General features: G+C 44.1%; 2 protein-coding genes across 3 annotated transcripts in view; one reads left to right on the top strand and one right to left on the bottom strand.

Annotated features, from left to right (window-relative positions):
* LOC122437044 (nuclear autoantigenic sperm protein) overlaps nucleotides 1-13,631 on the top strand; it is a 29,533-nt gene extending 15,902 nt beyond the window's left edge. Inside the window, exons 3-15 of one of the 2 annotated variants that reach the window (XM_043461484.1) lie at nucleotides 357-467; nucleotides 2,649-2,729; nucleotides 3,776-3,885; nucleotides 4,601-5,581; nucleotides 8,771-8,850; nucleotides 9,490-9,575; nucleotides 9,687-9,760; nucleotides 10,242-10,430; nucleotides 10,584-10,750; nucleotides 11,140-11,196; nucleotides 11,294-11,371; nucleotides 12,172-12,300; nucleotides 12,770-13,631. In XM_043461484.1, the coding sequence (XP_043317419.1) occupies nucleotides 357-467; nucleotides 2,649-2,729; nucleotides 3,776-3,885; nucleotides 4,601-5,581; nucleotides 8,771-8,850; nucleotides 9,490-9,575; nucleotides 9,687-9,760; nucleotides 10,242-10,430; nucleotides 10,584-10,750; nucleotides 11,140-11,196; nucleotides 11,294-11,371; nucleotides 12,172-12,300; nucleotides 12,770-12,850 (2,224 nt within the window). In that variant the 3' untranslated portion in view covers nucleotides 12,851-13,631. The remainder of the gene's footprint in view (nucleotides 1-356; nucleotides 468-2,648; nucleotides 2,730-3,775; nucleotides 3,886-4,600; nucleotides 5,582-8,770; nucleotides 8,851-9,489; nucleotides 9,576-9,686; nucleotides 9,761-10,241; nucleotides 10,431-10,583; nucleotides 10,751-11,139; nucleotides 11,197-11,293; nucleotides 11,372-12,171; nucleotides 12,301-12,769) is intronic. The other variant, XM_043461486.1, reaches the window with a different exon arrangement.
* A 939-nt stretch (nucleotides 13,632-14,570) lies between these two features.
* On the bottom strand, nucleotides 14,571-18,977 carry CCDC17 (coiled-coil domain containing 17). The gene is given in 13 exon segments (XM_043449425.1): nucleotides 14,571-14,750; nucleotides 15,037-15,147; nucleotides 15,220-15,430; nucleotides 15,601-15,804; nucleotides 15,959-16,056; nucleotides 16,173-16,303; nucleotides 16,534-16,650; nucleotides 16,842-17,011; nucleotides 17,108-17,191; nucleotides 17,364-17,526; nucleotides 17,712-17,934; nucleotides 18,044-18,118; nucleotides 18,205-18,977. Coding segments are annotated over 13 exon segments (1,932 nt in total). The 5' UTR covers nucleotides 18,370-18,977.
* Between the last annotated feature and the right edge of the window lie 121 nt (nucleotides 18,978-19,098).

Below are 19,098 nucleotides of genomic sequence, written 5' to 3'. Positions count from 1 at the left end.
ATATATATATACCTGATTCATGTTGATTCATGATGAGGTCTGACAGAAAAACAACAAAATTCTGTAAAGCAATTATCCTTCAATGAAAAATAAATACATTAAAAATAATTAAAATTTTCATGGAATTCTGGATTTGAAAGGATGACCAACAGACAAACTGATTACGCAGACTTTGTAGTGAGCTTTTGTAGTGATAGATTGTGGGTTAGCTCAGCCTTGCCAGAGCAGTTGAGAGGTTTAAGGAAATAAAATACTATGGTTTAAATGTAGCGGGTATTCAAAAAATGTTGATTTTAAAAGTATATGACAAAAAAAAAAAGAAGTATATGACACCTGAAAAATCTTTTTTCTTGCAGTCTGGATGTGGATAGTGAAGCTAAGAAACTATTGGGATTAGGACAGAAACATCTGGTAATGGGTGATATTCCCGCAGCTGTCAATGCCTTCCAGGAAGCAGCTAGTCTTTTGTAAGTACTGTATTTTGGTATATTTTGTATTTTGATATAACATTCCTAATAAACTTGAGTCATAAAAAGTTGTTTAATGGGAAGAAGAATGAAAAGCAAGAGTTTAAAAAGATTTTTCATGTATGAGTTTATTCCGATAAAACTTACATATAACTGAGCAGTTTCAGCCTTTGATTTTCCTGAGTAAATGAAATTTGTTTTCTGTTGATCACTAACTAATTTGTCCCAGTTCTGAGATTTGTTCCATTTTTAACAGTGGAAGTGTTTTTTTTTTTTTTAACTTACTTTTTAATTGAAGTGGAGTTGATTTACAATGTTATATTAATTTCTGCTGTATATCAGAGTGACTCAGTTATACTCATATATACATTTTTTTAAATATCCTTTTCCCTTTAAGTATATATCCCAGGGTACTGAATATACCTGTATAGTAGGACTGTGTTTATTCTAACGCTTGAAGTTCTGTATCCAGGGAAAGTCCGTAATCCCAAGCAAGGTATGGTTAGTCACCCTCTCACTAATGCTGTTATTAGCACAGCATTTTTCATAGATTCTTAGCACCTTTGTTATCTGTACAATTTCTTAGGTATTGGTAGTTGACCACCAGGTGGCCATGTATATCTGTATCTTGGGGGAACAGGTTAGTCTTAGTGCCTCAAGAGTGATTTAGTTTAGCCAAAGACTTTAATGTACTTTGTACACTGAGAGAAAATGTCTTTTAAGTGGTAGCCTTTCAGCCTGTGACTTGTTTTCTCAAAAATACCATTACCAATAGCAATTGAAGTCAGTCATGCATGCTCATTAGTTGATAACATTATATTCAGTGGAATTGAAGAAATCTTCCTTATGAAAGAGATGCTTAATAAACCTGGGTTTCAGGTTTGAAGCTTACTGATGAAGTCTTTGGCTTCTTCATTCCTTTTTATTCAGTCAGTCAGGGTTATATTGGTGCATTTTTTTCCTAACCCTCACTCCCTCTAGAACAGAATCTTGGATGCCTGCAATAATCTCTTGTTGATTTATTGGCCTTTGGCCTCTCTGTCATCATCGGGGCCTGAAGAGCTGAGGTTCTGGTATTCAGTGTTGTGCTAAGGGTAGGGCCCAGGTTTCATCTGATGCTGAGTAATTAGGTGTTTTTATGTAAAAATCTTACATTGTAAAATGCTAAAATCTAAATTTTTAAGATCGAGCCCATAGACAAACTTATTAGCTTATTCCTTCCAGATTACTGAAAAGTTTAGTTTTCTCACTGTCCTGCCATTAAGGGTATTTGAGGAGAATTTGAGATGCAGTCTGCTAATCTAAGAGACTTTCCTTAAACATGACTTTCATCACTATAGCTTTTATGCTTAGTTGCTCTGGTTACTCTCACTAGACTCTTAGGCTATTAGTTGACCTGACTTAGCATGATTTCTGCAGATCCTTTACTACCATAAAAGCTAGTCTTTTTACGCCACATAAAGTATTTCCTCCTTCCTATTTATTATACTTGTGATTTTCCCTCTGCTTCTTCCATGCTTATAGGTATTAATAGCTAAACTTGGTATATATATTGCTATCTATATTTCTAAGCATTATTTTGAATGATTTTATATACATGAACTTAATTAGTTCTTGCAGTAGACCTAAGTGGTTCTTAACATTTCCATTTCATAAATGTGAAAACTAAGGCATTGTGAGATTAAGTTAACTACTAAAGTTTAAAGTTAGAGGCAGGATTTGAATCTAGGCAGTCAGGCTCTGAAGAACATTAACTCTTTATCATGATGCCTTTCTATGGACGTGATTCACGCCTCAGTCCCAGCCAAAGGCTGTCTTAACTCCTAACAATAATCTGGCTTATATCGACCCCTATCTTTTATTAGGAGAAATACCTATTAATAGCTTGGATCTTAGATTATATATTGTAGCAAATAGATGTCTTTTTAGAATATATATTCTAATTATATAATGTATATTATATATCTAAGTACATAATTATGATATATACTATATAGATGAAGAACTGGCAACATTAACTTAATCATTGTTTCCTAAAGCCTCTTGAACCTTGAGTTCAAGAGGAGGGGAGAGTATTGGTTTCCTAGAAGGATGTGTTACAGAAGAAATGTCATTTTATGGCTAAAGAACTAGAAAAAATAGAAGTTTAATTCAGATCCTAGCTGTTTATTCTCTTTTTAGAGGTAAGAAGTATGGAGAGACAGCTAATGAATGTGGAGAAGCCTTCTTTTTTTATGGGAAATCGCTTTTGGAGTTGGCAAGGTATGTCTTTCAAGCTAAGTTTAAAGTAAGATGTTTGTATCATAATGATTTATTTAAAAACTTTTAAGTTTCTTTGTTAAGATTATTTACTAGCCTTGAGATTTCACAGGAACTGAGTGAGACTGGTTTTACTCAGAGGTTTAGAAAGGAGGATGAAAAATTGGTGGGTTGTTTTTGCTTCTCTTTTTCTTTTTTTGGTTGTGCTGCACAGTTTGTGGGATCCTAGTTCCCTGACCAGGGATTGAACCTTTGCCCTCAGCAGTGGAAGTGTGGCGTTTTAACCACTGAACCTCCAGGGAATTCCCTTGATGGGAGTTTTGAAAGTCACTTAAAAGAGTAAAGTTATACTTAAGTTTTGACTTTTACAGTTATTAGAAGCAGAGATCTTTCCATTAGTGAATAATCAATAACTTACCAAAGTCTAGTTTAGAGAGGGAACCTTTAAAAACACTCTCAGCTAGCCCATAATGATCATCCATAACAAGGATGGACTGAAGGACAATTTGAAAACACTTGGCATGTGAAAATGTCTTAAAATAAAAAAAACAGAAGAAGAATCTCTGGATAAGGAGTCTTAACTGTTTGAAAGTTGTTGTGATATTCCACCAGAATTTATTAACCAGAATAAAATATATTGAGGGTACACAGAGTAGCAAATAATCTGTAATCTATTTAATCTCTCACTTTTGCTAAGTTTTCTAATTTTGTAGAGCAGTCTAAGGATTTGTCATGAAAATCTTGCCAGAATGTTTTTGGCCATCTAGTGACATAGGTGGATGAGAAGTTTGGGAAACATGGCCGTTTTGATAAGGGTCATCAGTGGTTTTTCTGATGGCTGGATAAAAGGGTATGTTTATTTTCTTCAGCTCCTAAAACCTTAGTTTATATTCATTTTGATCATTGCTTTTCTTTCATGAGTGCTTATAGTTTATATTCCCTGTACTTACTTTTCTGTTGCTTTTGTAATACAGGACTAAGTTTCTTTCTTAAAAAGACTTAGGTTCTAGCCATCATACCTTTAGTGCTTTCTCCTTTTGTTCTGCTAGAATGGAGAATGGTGTGTTGGGAAATGCCCTGGAAGGTGTGCATGTGGAAGAGGAGGAAGGAGAAAAAACAGAAGAAGAATCTCTGGTAGAAAATAATGATAACATAGATGGTATGTGGAGTTGCATGTGACATTCAAGAGATGCGACGTATATTTCTTGTGTATAAGCGATGGAAATAGGGCTCTCCTTATCTTGAATAGTCTCTCTTGGGGCTACACCTGCATCTGGTGGAGACTGCGGGGGAGGTCTCAGTAAGACTGATGTTAGGCTCTTTTTTTTTGATGATAGGCTTTTTTAAGGGGATAACTTAATTTCCTAAATAAATCTAGTTATTTAAATTGATACTCTGAGTATTAAAATAACCTAAAATATTTTTCTGATGTAAATTTTTAAAAGTTTGCAGCTCAGTTATTTTAATGGCTGGACTTTTGGGGCCCTTTTGCATTTTTTGTGTCTAAGAAAATTAAATGTTAATTTCTAATCTGGGTTTTGCTGTTAGAGTTTTACATATCAGATCTACTATATATATATATATAGTGTTGAGAGGAGAATGTAAAGCTTGGCATCTCTTACCTAACTGATAATTAGAATGCTCAAGTAAAATAATACCTAATTTAAGGAGCTTGGGTTTCTTTTGCAGTAAGTTGCTCTGCTAGTTGGGATTTTCCCTTTGCTTTTCTGAAGGGGGCAGGTAATTTGTAGGCCATCTTAAAACATAAGCCAGGCTGTTTGAGGGTTTAAAGGGAATGTATTTTTAGTTTCCATTTATGCCTTTATCATTAAACTCGAAGACATGTTTATGCTTCATGTTCTTTAACCATGTAGAGGAAGCAAGGGAAGAGTTGAGAGAACAGGTTTATGACGCCATGGGAGAAAAAGAAGCCCAAAAAACAGAAGACAAGTCTCTGGTAAAGCCTGAAATGGATAAAGAACAGGAAACTGAAATGGAGAAGGGTGGAAGAGAAGATATGGATATCGGTGAGCCTGCAGAGGAACTACAGGAAAAAGTTAAATCAACTCCAGATCAGTTAACTGAAACCACTGAAGAGGGAAAGGGAGCAGCAGCACCAGAAGGATTGAGTGAAGCTGAAGTCACTTCTAAGAAGCCAGATCAGGAAATACCGGGTGCTGAGGAAGGAAAATCAGTTTCTGGAACTGATGTCCAAGAAGAGTGCAGAGAAAAAGGGGGTCAGGGAGAAGTAATTGTGAGCATAGAGGAGAAACCAAAAGAAGCTTCAAAAGAACAACCTGTTGTGACTCTAGAAAAGCAGGGCACTCCAGTGGAGATAGAAGTAGTCAAGCCAGTGGATATGGGTGGGGATGAGCCAAAGGAGCAGGTAGCTGCCTCTGAAAGTGAGCCAGGAAAGGCTATTCTTGAGCAGTTGGTAGGGCAAGAATTACCTTCTGCCGAAGAGTCACCAGAGGTGACAACACAGGCTGCAGATGCTTCAGCTGCAGAAGCCGGATCAGAAGTCTCTGAGAAGCCTGGAGGGCAGGACACAGTTCTCCCTCAGGATGGTGCAGTCAATGGACTGTCAGCTGCAGGGGATCATGCCTCCACTCAACCACAAACTAAGGCAGAAGGACTGATAGGAACAAAAGATGGCTCAGGACTAGAGAAGGTCAGGGAAGAGTTGGTTCCTAGCCAGGAGACTAAGCTGTCTGTAGAAGAGTCTGAGGCAACTGGAGATGGGGTGGAGACTGAGGTGGCCCAGAGGGCTACTGAGAAATCCCCAGAAGACAAAGTTAAGATAGCTGCTAATGAAGAAGCACAAGACAAAGAAGAACAGATGAAAGAGGGTGAAGGTAACCGGGACATACAAGAGCTGCAGTGGGTGGAGTACATTCTGGATTTGACTCACTAATCATGGGTAAAAGTCAGCCTTCCATTCAGAATTTTCCGTCTGCCTTTGGATTAGGAAAGGGCTAAATGAAAATGGGAGTAGTTTAAGAAGGTGGTGATAAGTTGAGCAAGTTAAAAGCAAGTCGTCTTTAGCTGGCTTGTAGACTAACGCTTTTACTAACTGCAAAATAGGCCTTTCTGAGATTTGGCTAGCTATCAGTAACTTGTTGCACTCTACTAGCCAACAAAAGTGGGTGGTGGGGTGGAGTAGGTAGGGAAATAGTGTGCTAGGCTGGCAGAGAATGCTGAATGGATGTTCACTTGCATGCCTCTGGATTTTCAAATTTACTGTTCACACGGTTCCTTTTTTTCTGCTTTAGGAAGCAGGATTAAAGCAGTAGAATCCACTGAATTGATGCACTTAAGCAGGCATGCCATTTAAGTGAAGGCAGTTTTACCCTTGAATGTTTTATCACCAGAGTGAAAGAATTCTGGTAATCTTTACTTTCAGTCTTCAGGAAGTGTTTAGAGGCTTATTCACATTAGTTAAATTAGCCCCCTGCAAAAGATAATTGAAAACTGTGAAGCACTCTTACAGCTTTCCCTGCTCATTTCATGCTTGCTTTGGCTGCTAAACTGACTGTTTTGTTACTTAGAATGTTACGAAGTGTGAATGCTTTGTGTCGTATCATTGGTCTAATTATGATTCCATTTCATCAAGATGTATAAGCCTCTAATTAGCAACTACATAATTGGCATGTCTGACTTGAGTTGTACTATCATTTGAGGATTCTGCTGTGTCTGTAAGATTCATCTAACGTTGGTATTAATAACCACAGGTATAGTCCAATTAATCGTTATTACTTATATATAGACACACACATAATTACTTATATAATTGACTACTTTTGAGTTTTCTTAGGTTTGAGATGTTCAAAGACCCATTATCAATATCTGTAGCTAGTTTTGGTTAACTTCCTTCTACCTATGTGCAGGTCCTTGTACTCCAGCCAGCACAAGCATGGTAACGAGAAATGAATTGGCTAAACGGTAGCACCATTGGGCTGCTCATTGGGCTTTAGGAGAGTGTATGGAAAAAGCACAGAACTGAATTCCTCAGTTTTAAAAAAAACCTCTCATGTCTTAATCTTTAGAGTTTCTCACATACATTACTTTACTTTTGATTCCAAAATACATTACTGTGTAGTAGTTAGTATTACTCCAGTTATAGTGATGAGGAAATGGACGGTTAGGGGTTATATGACTTGTTTGGAGTCAAACAGTAAATCATAGGACCAGAATATGACCCTAGATCTGATATGAATGTGTTCTTCCCAGAATGCCTCACGCTGAGGAAGGCAACTTTCATCCCTTCCTTTAACCCACTTCTTGTCAGAAATTTATGTGGTAGCACTAGCCTGCAAAAATCTTGAAATAGGTTTTCTCTTAAAACCCCTTGAAGAGATATTTAAGAGTCATTCTTCTGCTTTGCACAGCTCTCTTGCCACATTGTTTTGAAGAGGCTATAAGATTAGAGAAATGGTATCTATAAAACGTTTCTCTTTCTCTGAAGGATGACATACTACAAAAACGATTCCACTTTCAAAGAAGCTTAGAAAATAAACAGATCTCTTAACTGAGGCCTTCAGTGCATTTCTATTAATACCTAGGTACAGATTACCAGGTTGAAAAATAATGGCTTTCTCATTAACCTAGCTCCTCTCCACCACTCCATGAAGGTAATGCAGATTCCTCAAGAGAAACAAGTATTTTTCTCAGACCATTATAAGAATTTTAATTTAAAAATTTGATGTAAAACTCCAAATATCTAGATGTCACTTTCTAGCATGCTGGTATGAGTTGAACAGATACCAGATAAATAAGAATATAGAACAGCAACATTTTGTCAAATTTTCCTGCAAGTTGGGAAGATAAAGTGTTTGATATTAAAAAAACCAATCTGTTTCACCTGTCATGTGTTCTAGTGGAGGATGGGCTTCATCATCAAAGGCAGTAAGACCGCCCATCTAGCCTAACGTTAGGAAGCTAAGTACACAAACCACTTCGAAATTTGGACACGGAAAGGTACTGATATGTGGTGGTGAGTACTTATATTTCAGAAGCACCAAATTACATGGTCAACAGGAGAAAAGGGAGGTACCTGATAAAACAGTGTTTGCTATAGAGGTTAACTTGTAACTTTAACTGGTTCTTAGGACTTTAGTTTGTCCTAATTTATACGACTTTTCTTTGCCTATTTCCATCCTAAAGAAATATTGGTAGACAGATAAAAGTTTTCTAACCTGACTTCATTACTCTAATGCCTAATTTTTAGTCAGGAGACAGTATTTGAGCTCTTCTGATGGTGTTAAATGCTTAATGAAAGATGGCAGAAATAGGCACATTATACCCATTTCATGAATTGTTTGAACCCAAATGTGTAGAGCTATTTATCAGCAGCCTGTCCTCGCAGGCAGTTAACTTGTATTTGTCAGTATGGTGAAATATGGTGTTGGTATGGCTGCAGATTTTAACATGGTCCTGGAGAGTGAAATAACGTGGTACTGCTCACGCAGATTCTGTACATGCTGGAGCTGGCTGGAGTGTGGCATGCTCATTGGTGAGAGGTGGTGAGGGCCGTGCTTTTCTCTCCACAGCTGTGTTGTGGGAAAGCTAGTCTCTTGAGCATCTTTGCTTCAAATGGACTGGAGTAATTTAACTTTTGGTATTTTCTTGGCCTTATTAGTATTAACTGACAGTTGGCTTAAAGAACCCAGGAATACTGGCTGAGGCCTCCAACTGACTCTGGTTGAGTAGATGGGAGTTTCTAGCCAGTGAATCAAAGTCAGTAGTTAATTTCTTTTGATCTGAACTGTGCAGGTTGACTTTTAGAAGAGAAACACAGCCTGTTGGTCATTGAAGGTCTGAATTATTTAACATTATGCTAAGTCTGGATTAGACTCGAATTAGACTGTTAACCACTGACTTTATTATTTATATCCAGTTCAAATGTTACCCGATTTGGCTTGGATCTGGCCTGTCCTACCCCAGAATATATGTCATTTGACATGTTTATTGGCATTTCTGACTTGTCTTGTCATCTTTGTCCGTTATGCTTAGTATTCTCAATACTGAAGAATTTTTGCTTGCAGAAACCGAGGGCTCAGAAGAGGAGGATAAAGAAAATGACAAGGCTGAAGAAACACTAAATGATTCAGCTCTTGAAAACAAGGTGAATTATTATTTGCTGAGTATTATCTGCTTTCTGATTCTAGGACTATGGTTTACTAGTGTAGGCATGATTATTACAGTCATTTCTTCGTTAGGGATTGAGGACCCTTTTTTCATGCTGGAAATAGACAGATCCATTTGGTCCTAGGGGTCCTGTCAGTTAGGACAGGACCCAACATACCATTGCTAACTATCACTGGTGCTGAAGCTCCAGTACTTTGGCCATCTGATATGAAGAACCTACTCATTGGGAAAGACCCCAATGCTGGGAAATATTGAGGACAGGAGGAAAAGGGGGGCAACAGAGGATGAGATGGTTGAATAGCATCACGATCTCAGTGGACATGAGTTTGAGCAAGCTCTGGGAGATGGTGCAGGCTAGAGAAGCCTAGCGTGAAGTCCATGGGGTCACATAGAGTCGGACATGACTTAGTGACTGAACAATAACTGACATAAGGTGATACAGGGTAGACTTTGTAGGGGTCCATTGTGTAGGTTTAGAGAGAAAATTCTGAATTTTGAATCCTATACCAGTTCTGCTCCTTCACCTCAGCTGTACTAAATTAATACATTTTGATTTGTAATCAAAGATGCCTGTCTTGTACTTCTGCCTAACACCAATGATTTGGATATACTTTAGTCCCTTCAAGAAAATGAAGAGGAGGAGATTGGGAACCTAGAGCTTGCCTGGGATATGCTGGATTTAGCAAAGATCATTTTTAAAAGGTAAAACTCTTGGTGCTTTTAGGCTTAGGTTGGGAGTTTGGCAGTTGAAAACAAAGCAGTTAGGCTTGGTCAGATGTTGTTAAGGTTTCTAACTATCTTTCCTTCTTTTAGGCAAGACACAAAGGAGGCTCAGCTTTATGCTGCACAGGCACATCTTAAACTTGGAGAAGTTAGTGTTGAATCTGGTAATACATTTTCTGTTCTACATACTGTTTCCCCACCTGCCTTACCCTTCCTCTAATTCCTTAAAATCCAGCTCACTTGAATTGTGGGCAGTTAGTTTTGAATGGACAGTAGGTGTTTTAGATTCCTTATGGTTCCTAGAACAATGAATGGTCTTTTAAATGATACTCTAAATGAAAGTCTCTCAGTAGGTTTTTTTTCTTTTGGCTGCACTGTGCAGCATACGGGATTTTAGCTCCCTGACTAGGGGTGAACCCATGGCCCCCTTGCATTGGGTATGTAGAGTCCTAATCACTGGCTCGCCAGGGAACTCCCTCCCAATAGGTTTTTTAAGTTGTTTTGATGGATTTTAGTCAAGGGTCCTGGAGATACTACAAAGAAAAGTGAAATATAACATGGGAAAACGTTTCTGCAGGATGGTCTGGAATTTTAGAAGTTCTGTATATTAAATGTATATTTGCTTGCTATTTTTCTCTTTAATAGAGAATTACCTCCAAGCTGTGGAGGAGTTCCAGGCTTGCCTAAACCTCCAGGAACAGTATCTGGAAGCCCATGATCGACTCCTTGCAGAGACTCACTACCAGCTGGGCTTGGCCTACGGGTACAACTCTCAGTATGATGAAGCAGTAGCACAGTTCAGCAAATCTATTGAGGTCATTGAGAAGAGAATGGGTGAGTGTGCATCAGCTGTTTCCACAATAATTATGATGGATCCAGTATTGACAGTTTTGGTTTTTTTTAAAGAAACTCATGTTTCTTTAAACTCAAACTCATGTCCATTGTGTCATCTATTACTTACTGATCACTTCAGCCTTTTCTTTCTAGCTGTACTAAATGAGCAGATGAAGGAAGCTGAAGGATCACCTACTGAATATGAGAAAGAAATTGAGGAGCTGAAGGAGCTGCTCCCTGAAATTAGAGAGAAGATAGAAGATGCAAAGGAGTCCCAGCGCAGTGGGAATGTAGCTGAACTGGCTCTGAAAGCAACTCTGGTTTGTTTGGTTTCCTTGTGGAGTTTTGGTAGTCACACATTGGATATTTTTGAAGGCCCTTTATCATGGTACTAGTGTTCCATTTGCTAGGAATCTTCCTCATGACTTGGTTTCCAGGGAGTCGGATGTCAGAGGGAATGTGAGAAGTCTATACAATTTCCTCTCAAATAGTAAATACAGTGCTTAAGACAGTATGCTCTGGAGCCAGGCGGTGGGTTTGAATTCTTTCTCAGCTATTTACTGTGTGACCGTGGGTTTGAGTAGAGAGGGTGGGTGATGTTGCTACCATATGGAGGCCACTAGTATTTGAAGTCTTAGTCAGTTGCTTGTAGGTAGGTAACCTGGTGGGTTCTATCCTGGGACCCACTTGGGTTTGTCATTTCTCACAGGTGGAGAGCTCTACTTCAGGTTTCACCCCTAGTGGAGGAAGCTCTTCGGTTTCCATGGTGGGTATTCAGGTGATTTTTGTCAATTAATATTAAGCCTCAGTGTATATTTCTTATATAGCAGTACATTGCTAACAAAGGTTTCTTTTTTGCCCAGATTGCCAGTAGAAAGCCAACAGATGGTGCTTCCTCATCAAATTGTGTTACTGATATTTCCCACCTTGTCAGAAAGAAGGTAAATCTACATGTGATCATTTCTTTTCTATATTCTTCCTACTCTGCATTTCCCTCCCTCCAAATGATACATGAGAATTACCTTTCACATAAACATCCCTAATACTTGGTACAATAAGACATCTGTTTTGGGACTTCCCTGGTGGTTCAGTGGGTAAGACTCCAAGCTCACATTGTAGGGGGCCTGAGTTCGATCCCTGGTCAGGGAACTGGATCCCATAGGCCACAGCTAAAGTACACAGATCCTGAGTGCCACAACTAGGACCTAGTGCAGCCAAAAGAAATATATATATAAAGAGTCATTTTTCAAAAGTGAGTGAGAATTGAAGCTAGTTCTCCATTAAGTATGTCTTCTAGCAACACTCTTCTGTTCTATTTTAGTCCAGGGGCTATTAGGAAAGCTGCTGGTCAGATTCCCACTGGTCAGATCAGCCCATCTTGGGAAACTGGCAGGTTTACAGTAGTCATTCAGCAGCAGACTCCCTAAACTTGTGAGAGAGCCTCCACTCTTACTTTGCTTCCTAACTCACCAGTAGAAATTCAGATTTGTGGGCTGGTTACTGTTGTCTATTCCTCATCCCTCTCCTCACTCTTCATCCTTAGAGAGGCTGAACTGGTATGTTTGGGCATACCAGAGGACAGGCTGTGATTTGGGAGACCCCTAGAGCTGTGAATCCTGGTGTTCATAATCTTTGTACCATAGGGAAGAGGCATGTGTTACAAAATTGTTTTATAATTGTCCTTTTTTTAAAGACAGTAAGCACATTTGTGAAGCTTTCACAATTAATTATATCTTTATAGAGGAAACCAGAGGAAGAGAGCCCCCGGAAAGATGATGCAAAGAAAGCCAAACAAGAGCCGGAGGTGAATGGCGGCAGTGGGGACACTATTTCCAGTGGAACCGAAGTTTCCGAAAACATGGAGGAGGAGGTGGGCAGTTAAGCAGGGTTTGGACTCTTGCCTCATTTCCCTTGTTCTCAGGGCCTGGGGAAACCAATGCATGTTCCCCAACTTGATCTTTGGATTATTTGGTTACTTTTCATAAAAACAATGATTGTACAGTTTGGTTATGAAATGTAAGATGTCTCATTGTCAAATACATAACACAGGTACCCCTCTAATGAATGTGTGAGAAGACACTTGATTGCCAAGACCATTCGGTCACTTTTGCTTGCTCCTCTTTCTAATATATGAACACTGGCTCTATCAGCCCTATTAGAGAGGTTAGGAAATGGCTATATACTTGTGATCCCTTTTAGTGTAGAGAGCAAAGCAGAATTTAAGGGACCTGTGTTGTTCCTCTGACTGAGGCCAACTCAGTTGTTGGCCTCAGTCAAGCCTAAGAAAGAACGGCTTAAAGTAGGGTTACTTATGCCCAGGCTCCTTGTTTATCTTCCAGGCTGAGAATAAAGCTGAAAGCCGGGCAGCAGTGGAGGGGACAGTGGAGGCCGGAGCTACAGTTGAAAGCACTGCATGTTAAGAGAGGGAGCAGAGCCTTCCTCCCAATGGAAAGTGTTTTTGTATATAATGTATTTTTTCACTTTTCGGGGATTCTTTTTGTATAACTTCAATAAAGATTGTAAGCAAAGGTTGAGGCTTTGATTTTTTTTTTCTTGGCTTAATCTGTGCCCCTTGGAGCACTCCGGGTTTTATACAGTGGCCAAAGGTTTTTGTGTTTTTTTCCTCCTCTGTATTGATCTCTGTTGGAAGTTCTAATCCATATTCCTGTCTATTGTGGAGGTGATGAAATCAAGCATGGCTGCAGGCCCTTATCTTCCAATGGTGCTATATCTTTTCCATTACAAATACTCTGAACCCGGGCTGTCTTGCAAATTGAGTGGTGCTCTCCCTGGACAGGGGCTACAAAACAAGACTTAGTGAAGGTCTTGTTCTTTGGTGCTGATACTGTTTGATGGACTTTGTGAGCTAATAACAGCTATGCCAGGCCTTGGGTGGCACCTTGGTATCCACCTGGTCTCCAAGTAGGGCCATAATCCTGTCCTGGAGAAAGAACTGAGGAAAACTTGGGGCAGGGGAGAGTGATCCTTGAGGAAAACTGTTGTGCTAACTGTATAAAATTGAGCTTGCAAGTGGCTGAGGGACTGACTGGTCACTTTGGATGTGGTTGGAAGAATCTGTGGGGCGAACTGGCTGGTTGAGTTACATTGTTATATTTGAACCTTTCTGTACAGAAAATATCAACAATTGGAATTGTTACCTGTTCACAGTTTTGACTTCTTAAATAAAGATGCTAAAATGCTTCTGGCCTCTGGACTTGTGTTTAAAGATCTTAAAGTGGGATCCTGGGCCGCCTGGAGCATTTCAGTGGGATGTGGGGCTGAAAGGTGGAAACTGGCTCAGCAATTCTGGCTGCCCAGTCCAAGGGTGCTGGTGCTTAGGCCACTGGTATTGAAGCCATCCCATTGGGCACTTGCTTATGTCCAGGGTGCAGAGCCAGTGCAAGAAACTGCTTTATACCAGGCAGGATCTGAATTCCAAACAGTGCCAGCCCTCTACTACCTAAGGGGGTTTGATAATTCCAACACTCACAGGGCTACTTTGCTGCACTGGGCAGAGAGCAGGTTAGAACCTGGAGTTTGAACATCAGTGTTGGAGGCAAAGGCAGCTCTTAATTATCAAGCCTTTGATTTTGCTGACACTGGGGTCTGGGGCCAGGCCCAATGTAGTATCAGCTGGATTTCACCTCTGATGAGCCCCCCTGCCAACTTGGGGGGAACATGACTGGGTTGTTTTAAGTAGATAGGCTACAGAAGCTCCCTGTTTTATGGACACCTTGAGAATCTGGAAGGCTTCCTGGAGGATGTGAAGAAGCTGGGATAAATAAGTGGGCAGTAAGACTGGCTTTAGCAAAACAAACAAACAAACAAAAAACAACATGGGGAGGAGCTCATAGAGTTCCTTTAGCTGAATGAAAGACTGTCTCCAAGTCACCTTTCAAAGAATTTATATGCTAGACAATACTGTAAGCCTGATGTGTTTAATCCTCACATCAATCTTTTTTAACAAAAGGATAATAGGTAAAGAAAGGCCAAGTGCTTGTTGAAGTTAGAGATGGGATTGGAGTACATGTTATGTGTTCACATCTCTATTTGTTTCCAGACTTGTCAGAACATGGAGTTAGTAAAGCTGCAGATCCCAGAAGAGGCCTCAGTCTAGGCCCCAGTCTTGTGCACATTAAGCTACTCATACCCCCATTCTTCTGGACTCAGAACCAGTGGGGGTGGGTCAAAGCAGTGGGGAGGGCCCAAACCCTCTTTATGCCTGAGTCTGCTGGTTCAGGCATCTTCGGGAGGAGGGGGGTCAACAAAGGCAGTTGCTGGGGCGAGGGGGCTGGCTTCCGGTGAAGATGAGTTGGGTACCTGTGGAACAAGGAGAGGGTAGATCTGTAGCAATCGGTTTGCATAGAGGTTAACAGCACAGCGTCTGGTGTCACACCACCTTAACTGCTTACTGTGAACCAGGTTAACCTCATTGTGCTCTCATTTCCTTATCTGTTGACACAGTAGTATGGACCTAATAGGATATGTAAGTTCATTCACAGAAAACACTTAGTAATGGCTTGGTAAGTACATAGTAGTCAACAAAGGCTGGTTATTAACCACATCAACCACACCTGTGGTGTCCCCACTCTAGTTGGGCCCTCACCAGAGGTGGGTACTGGTACTCATGGGCATTTGCTGGATTGACCTCTGCCAGGGCCTGGACACCTGCATCTCTTGCATTCACCAGTCTCACAAAGAGCTCGGCCTGATTAACCTGGGGAAAGGTGAAATGGTCTTCCATCTGTAACGTGGAGGAGCAGACCCAGCCCCTATCCTCCACACTCACCTGGGGAATCCCGTTCAGCTGCCCAGGGCTAAGGCTGGGGTCCAGAGGGAGGGCCCGAAGTGGGAGACGCCAACAACCACTTAGCAACCTCTGATTCTGGTCAAATAGCACTAGTGAGGCCCAGGCCTTTGGCTGTGGTGCCTTAGCCCATGCTAGCCCCTGCCAGGCCTGGAGCTCACAGATCAAGGCTACTGATGGTGAGGGTGGTAGTCTAGAGCAAAACCAAAAACATGTCAGGAGTCAGAAGTGGTTATGTTCCCTTCCTAGGACTTGGCCGTCAGAGCCAGAGTCCTTGTTATACAGATGAGAAAATATAGCAGAATGAGAGACAAGCCTCAACTGTGGCAAAAAGCACCAAGGAAATAATCCCCATGGACTGACCTGGGTACAGGCTGCTTGCTGGCAAGGATGGCACAGTTGCCGGTGGGCCCAGGAGCTGGAGGTGGGGGCAAGCAAAGGGCTGGGGGCAGCGCAGTGGACCCTCCTGACTCCTGTCCATCTCGGGCCAAGCCAGTCATTAGTTGCACCCAAACCCAAGAAGCCTCAAGGCCCCTCAGGAAGTCATAGAAAATGACAAGGCCAGCCCTAGGAAACACAGGTCTCAAAAACGCACACCCCAGTCCTTCACCCTCCCACCCCCCAGGCAGTTCCCCCATCCTAGCTGGCCTGAGTGGGTCTCCTTAACTAGCAGCAGTGACCAAGTCATAGAGGATGTCCCGAAGGAGGGAGCAGGCCTCACCCGGGGTCGTAGGGTGCAGGGCCCAGGACGTCAGTAGAGGGCAGGAGGTAGTACAGATCCCTGGCCAGGTTTCTGGTCATGGCTCCCGGAAGCTGCGACTGCGCCGGGAGGAGAGTTAATTCCTCCAGAAAGCCTCCCAGGCAGACACTATGCTCCCTGGGCTCCCCCAGCTGCACAGAGCAGAACTGCCCCCATCCCAACCCCCGGTCCTCACAGCCTTCTCAGCGCCACCCAAGAACAGGACTCCGGTGGAGGGCGGCAGCCGGGGAGCCACTGGAGGCGGGAGGCGATCTTCCCTCCTCAGGCGTGGGCTCGGATTGGCCGCAAGTCTCGGCTCCCCGCACCCTAGGTACAGGCAAGAGCCGGGGCCCTTGAGCAGGACGCAGCAAGTAGTTGGGCTGAGATACCTCATCCCCAAGAGTCAAACCCATGCGGACACCTGGAGATGCGCGTGGACACGGACTGATGGGGCGCAGACACGGGTCGCATTCCCTGTGCATGGTCCCTCTAACCCCTTTCTCTGAGCCTGGCCTGCTGGGGAGGGCTAGGCAGGGTGGAACTGGGTGCTCACTGACCCCAGGGCATCTGGCCTGCGCCCCTCTGCATTTGCAAAGCCAGGATTTCTGCCTCCAGGCGCCGGTTTTCAGCCTCCACTGCTAGAAGTTCCTTGAATGCAGCACCTGCCCGTCCTCCTGAGATTAAACAAATGTGACCTGTCACCTCTTATCTCTGGTGACCAGCTGCTCTGAGCAGCTCTCCAGCCTTGGTACTCTCTGAACACGGTCGACTTGTAGACTAACAGTCTTGCCACCACCACAAAGACAAGTGTTCTACTTCGGACTTTTACTTAAGTGGTTCTCAAGCTAAAGGCGTCCTCCCTCACCGCCCTTTCCTCTTTCCAGAGAGGTCTCCTGGCTGGCCCGCTCCTGTTCACCCCTGCCGGTCCGCGACCGCCGAAGCTCCAGAGCTGATGCCTCCGCTTGCAGCTGCCACATCCAGCCCAGAACGCCGCGGTCCCGGCCCCCGCCTCGAATGTAGGCCTCACGCAGGGCCCTAGGGAGTACGGGACAAGAAGGCAGCAGCGTTTTACCAGAATTGATCACCCGTCCCGGGGCCCGGACCTCACCCGTCCCCGGGCCCGGACCTCACCCGATCTCTGCAGGCAGAGTCCCTGGGGTGGCTTGTAGCACCGGACCACAGAGTTCTGCTTCTCTCAAGGTGTTCAGCCGGGTGCTGAGGTGGGGGCCGGCGGCGCTGGGACGGCTTCAGAGATCAAGACGCGGGTCTCCGGTAGCCCCGCCCCTTCCCGACGGCTCCCGCGCGGCCTCCAGGCAGAGCCCCCTCCCCGCCCAAGCCCCACCCCGCGCAGGCGCGGCTCTCCCGGGTTCCCACGCGCCCTGCTTACACCGGCTTGGCCTGGAGCTGCTGAACGTGCGCCCCTAACTCCTCCACAGCTCCCCGCGTTCGCCCTGTCTCTGCCCGGAGTTCTCGAAGCTCCCGCTCCAGACTGAATATGCGTGATTTCCCGCTCCCGGTCCGGGCCAAACCTTGGAGGCGCCGGCTCAGTTCTGAGGGGGTAAGAGATCGAGTCAGGCGATCTCCCGTCGGGCGACCTCAGGCCAAGGGGGAAAGGTGGGCCCTAGCCCCTCTGTCCCCTCACCCTCGGGCCTAGCCCCACTCTGTCCCCTCACCCTCGGGCCTAGCCCCACTCTGTCCCCTCACCCTCGGGCCTAGCCCCACTCTGTCCCCTCACCCTCGGCGCGTTGCTCTAGGGCCCAGCTCTGTGCCGCGGTCTCTGCCACGCGCCTTGCGTGAGTCCAGTGCAGCGCCAGCAGCCGCTCGCCCAGGCTGCCAGCAGCCTTGAAGTAGGCGCTCCGAGTCGTCGCCTCTGAACACCTCCAGGGCCCCTGTGGCCCCCTGGGGACTTCTGTTATCCAGGGTCTCATTTCCTGCAGATACAGCCGCAGCCGCTGCACCTGGAGGTAACAGTTACCGGCAGCCTCTGTTGGAGTAATCTGACCCACGCGTGATCTCTAAGTTTGGGGGGGAATGCTGTTTTGAGCCCGTGGGGAAAGCCAGGTGTACCTCCTCTGTTAGCCTCTTCAGAGCCGATTTGCTGGCCTCCTGGTCCGGGAGGCCCTGGTGCTCTTGTGGCACAACCTGTGGACGGGGTGTGGGGTGAGCAATGTTGAGAGTTAGTCACTTCAATACCCACTCATGACCATGGAGGCCCTTTCCCCGGGTACCCGTGGTTCAGTGGCTACTGGGGGCTGTGCTCCAACTGTCACCTCCCGGGTCTGACCGCCAATGCAGAAGCGCCGAGTGTGGGTGGCCAGCAGGGGCCAAGAGCGGAAAACCATGTCACAGGACCCGCAGGGCAGGTGCCCTGGCTCCCTGGAGTGGGAGGCCATGGGAGGGGACCCCTTTCCTGACACCAGCCAAGACCTGGAGAAAACAGGACAGAGGGGTAGAGGGAGAGGGAGAGGAGGATGAAATAGCCAAAGGCAGAGAGGAAAGTTTACCAGGTCAAGTTTGTTTGGGGAGAAGCTTTAGCTCCCTGGGCAACCACCTCAGGTGTGGGCAGGTCTGGAGAATGAGTGGGAAGGCTTAGTCACCTTAGGGAGGAGTCCCTGGCTTGAGAAACACTGTTAAAACATTGTTGCACCTCATTGTATGACTATAGGCAAGTCTCTTAACCACCACACCTTGGTTTTTCTGCCTACATTAATAAAGGGGAGCAAACAGCTGCCTCCTAGAATAGCTGAGTCCGTATCATGTAACTCCATCTTGGTCATTTAATAGCCGCTGGCAGAAAAGTGTCATTTTCTTCTAGTTTTGCCCAAGTGGATGTATCCCAAGTTACATGTCATTGTCCATCCAGGGAATGCTTGAGAAGGGATTGTGCCTGGAAACCATGATTTGCTGGTTGAGTAACACATTTCCATCTACCATGCCTCTCTGGAGGTAACATCTTTTGCATAACCAAGTCACACCAAGGCTCCCCAACTCCCAGTTCCCGCCAACCCCCCGCCCCCGCCCCCGGGCCCTGGCCCCCATCAAGATAATCCGCACAGCCCAGCAAAGAAGGTTCTGGGAGAACACAATCCATCAGAAGAGAAAATCAAATATAGAAAGGTACC

This window comes from Cervus canadensis, chromosome 2 (assembly GCF_019320065.1).
Source record: "Cervus canadensis isolate Bull #8, Minnesota chromosome 2, ASM1932006v1, whole genome shotgun sequence".
Classification (NCBI taxonomy): domain Eukaryota; kingdom Metazoa; phylum Chordata; class Mammalia; order Artiodactyla; family Cervidae; genus Cervus; species Cervus canadensis.
Note: the sequence above shows the minus strand (reverse complement) of the source record. Positions and strands in the feature narration are given on the sequence as shown.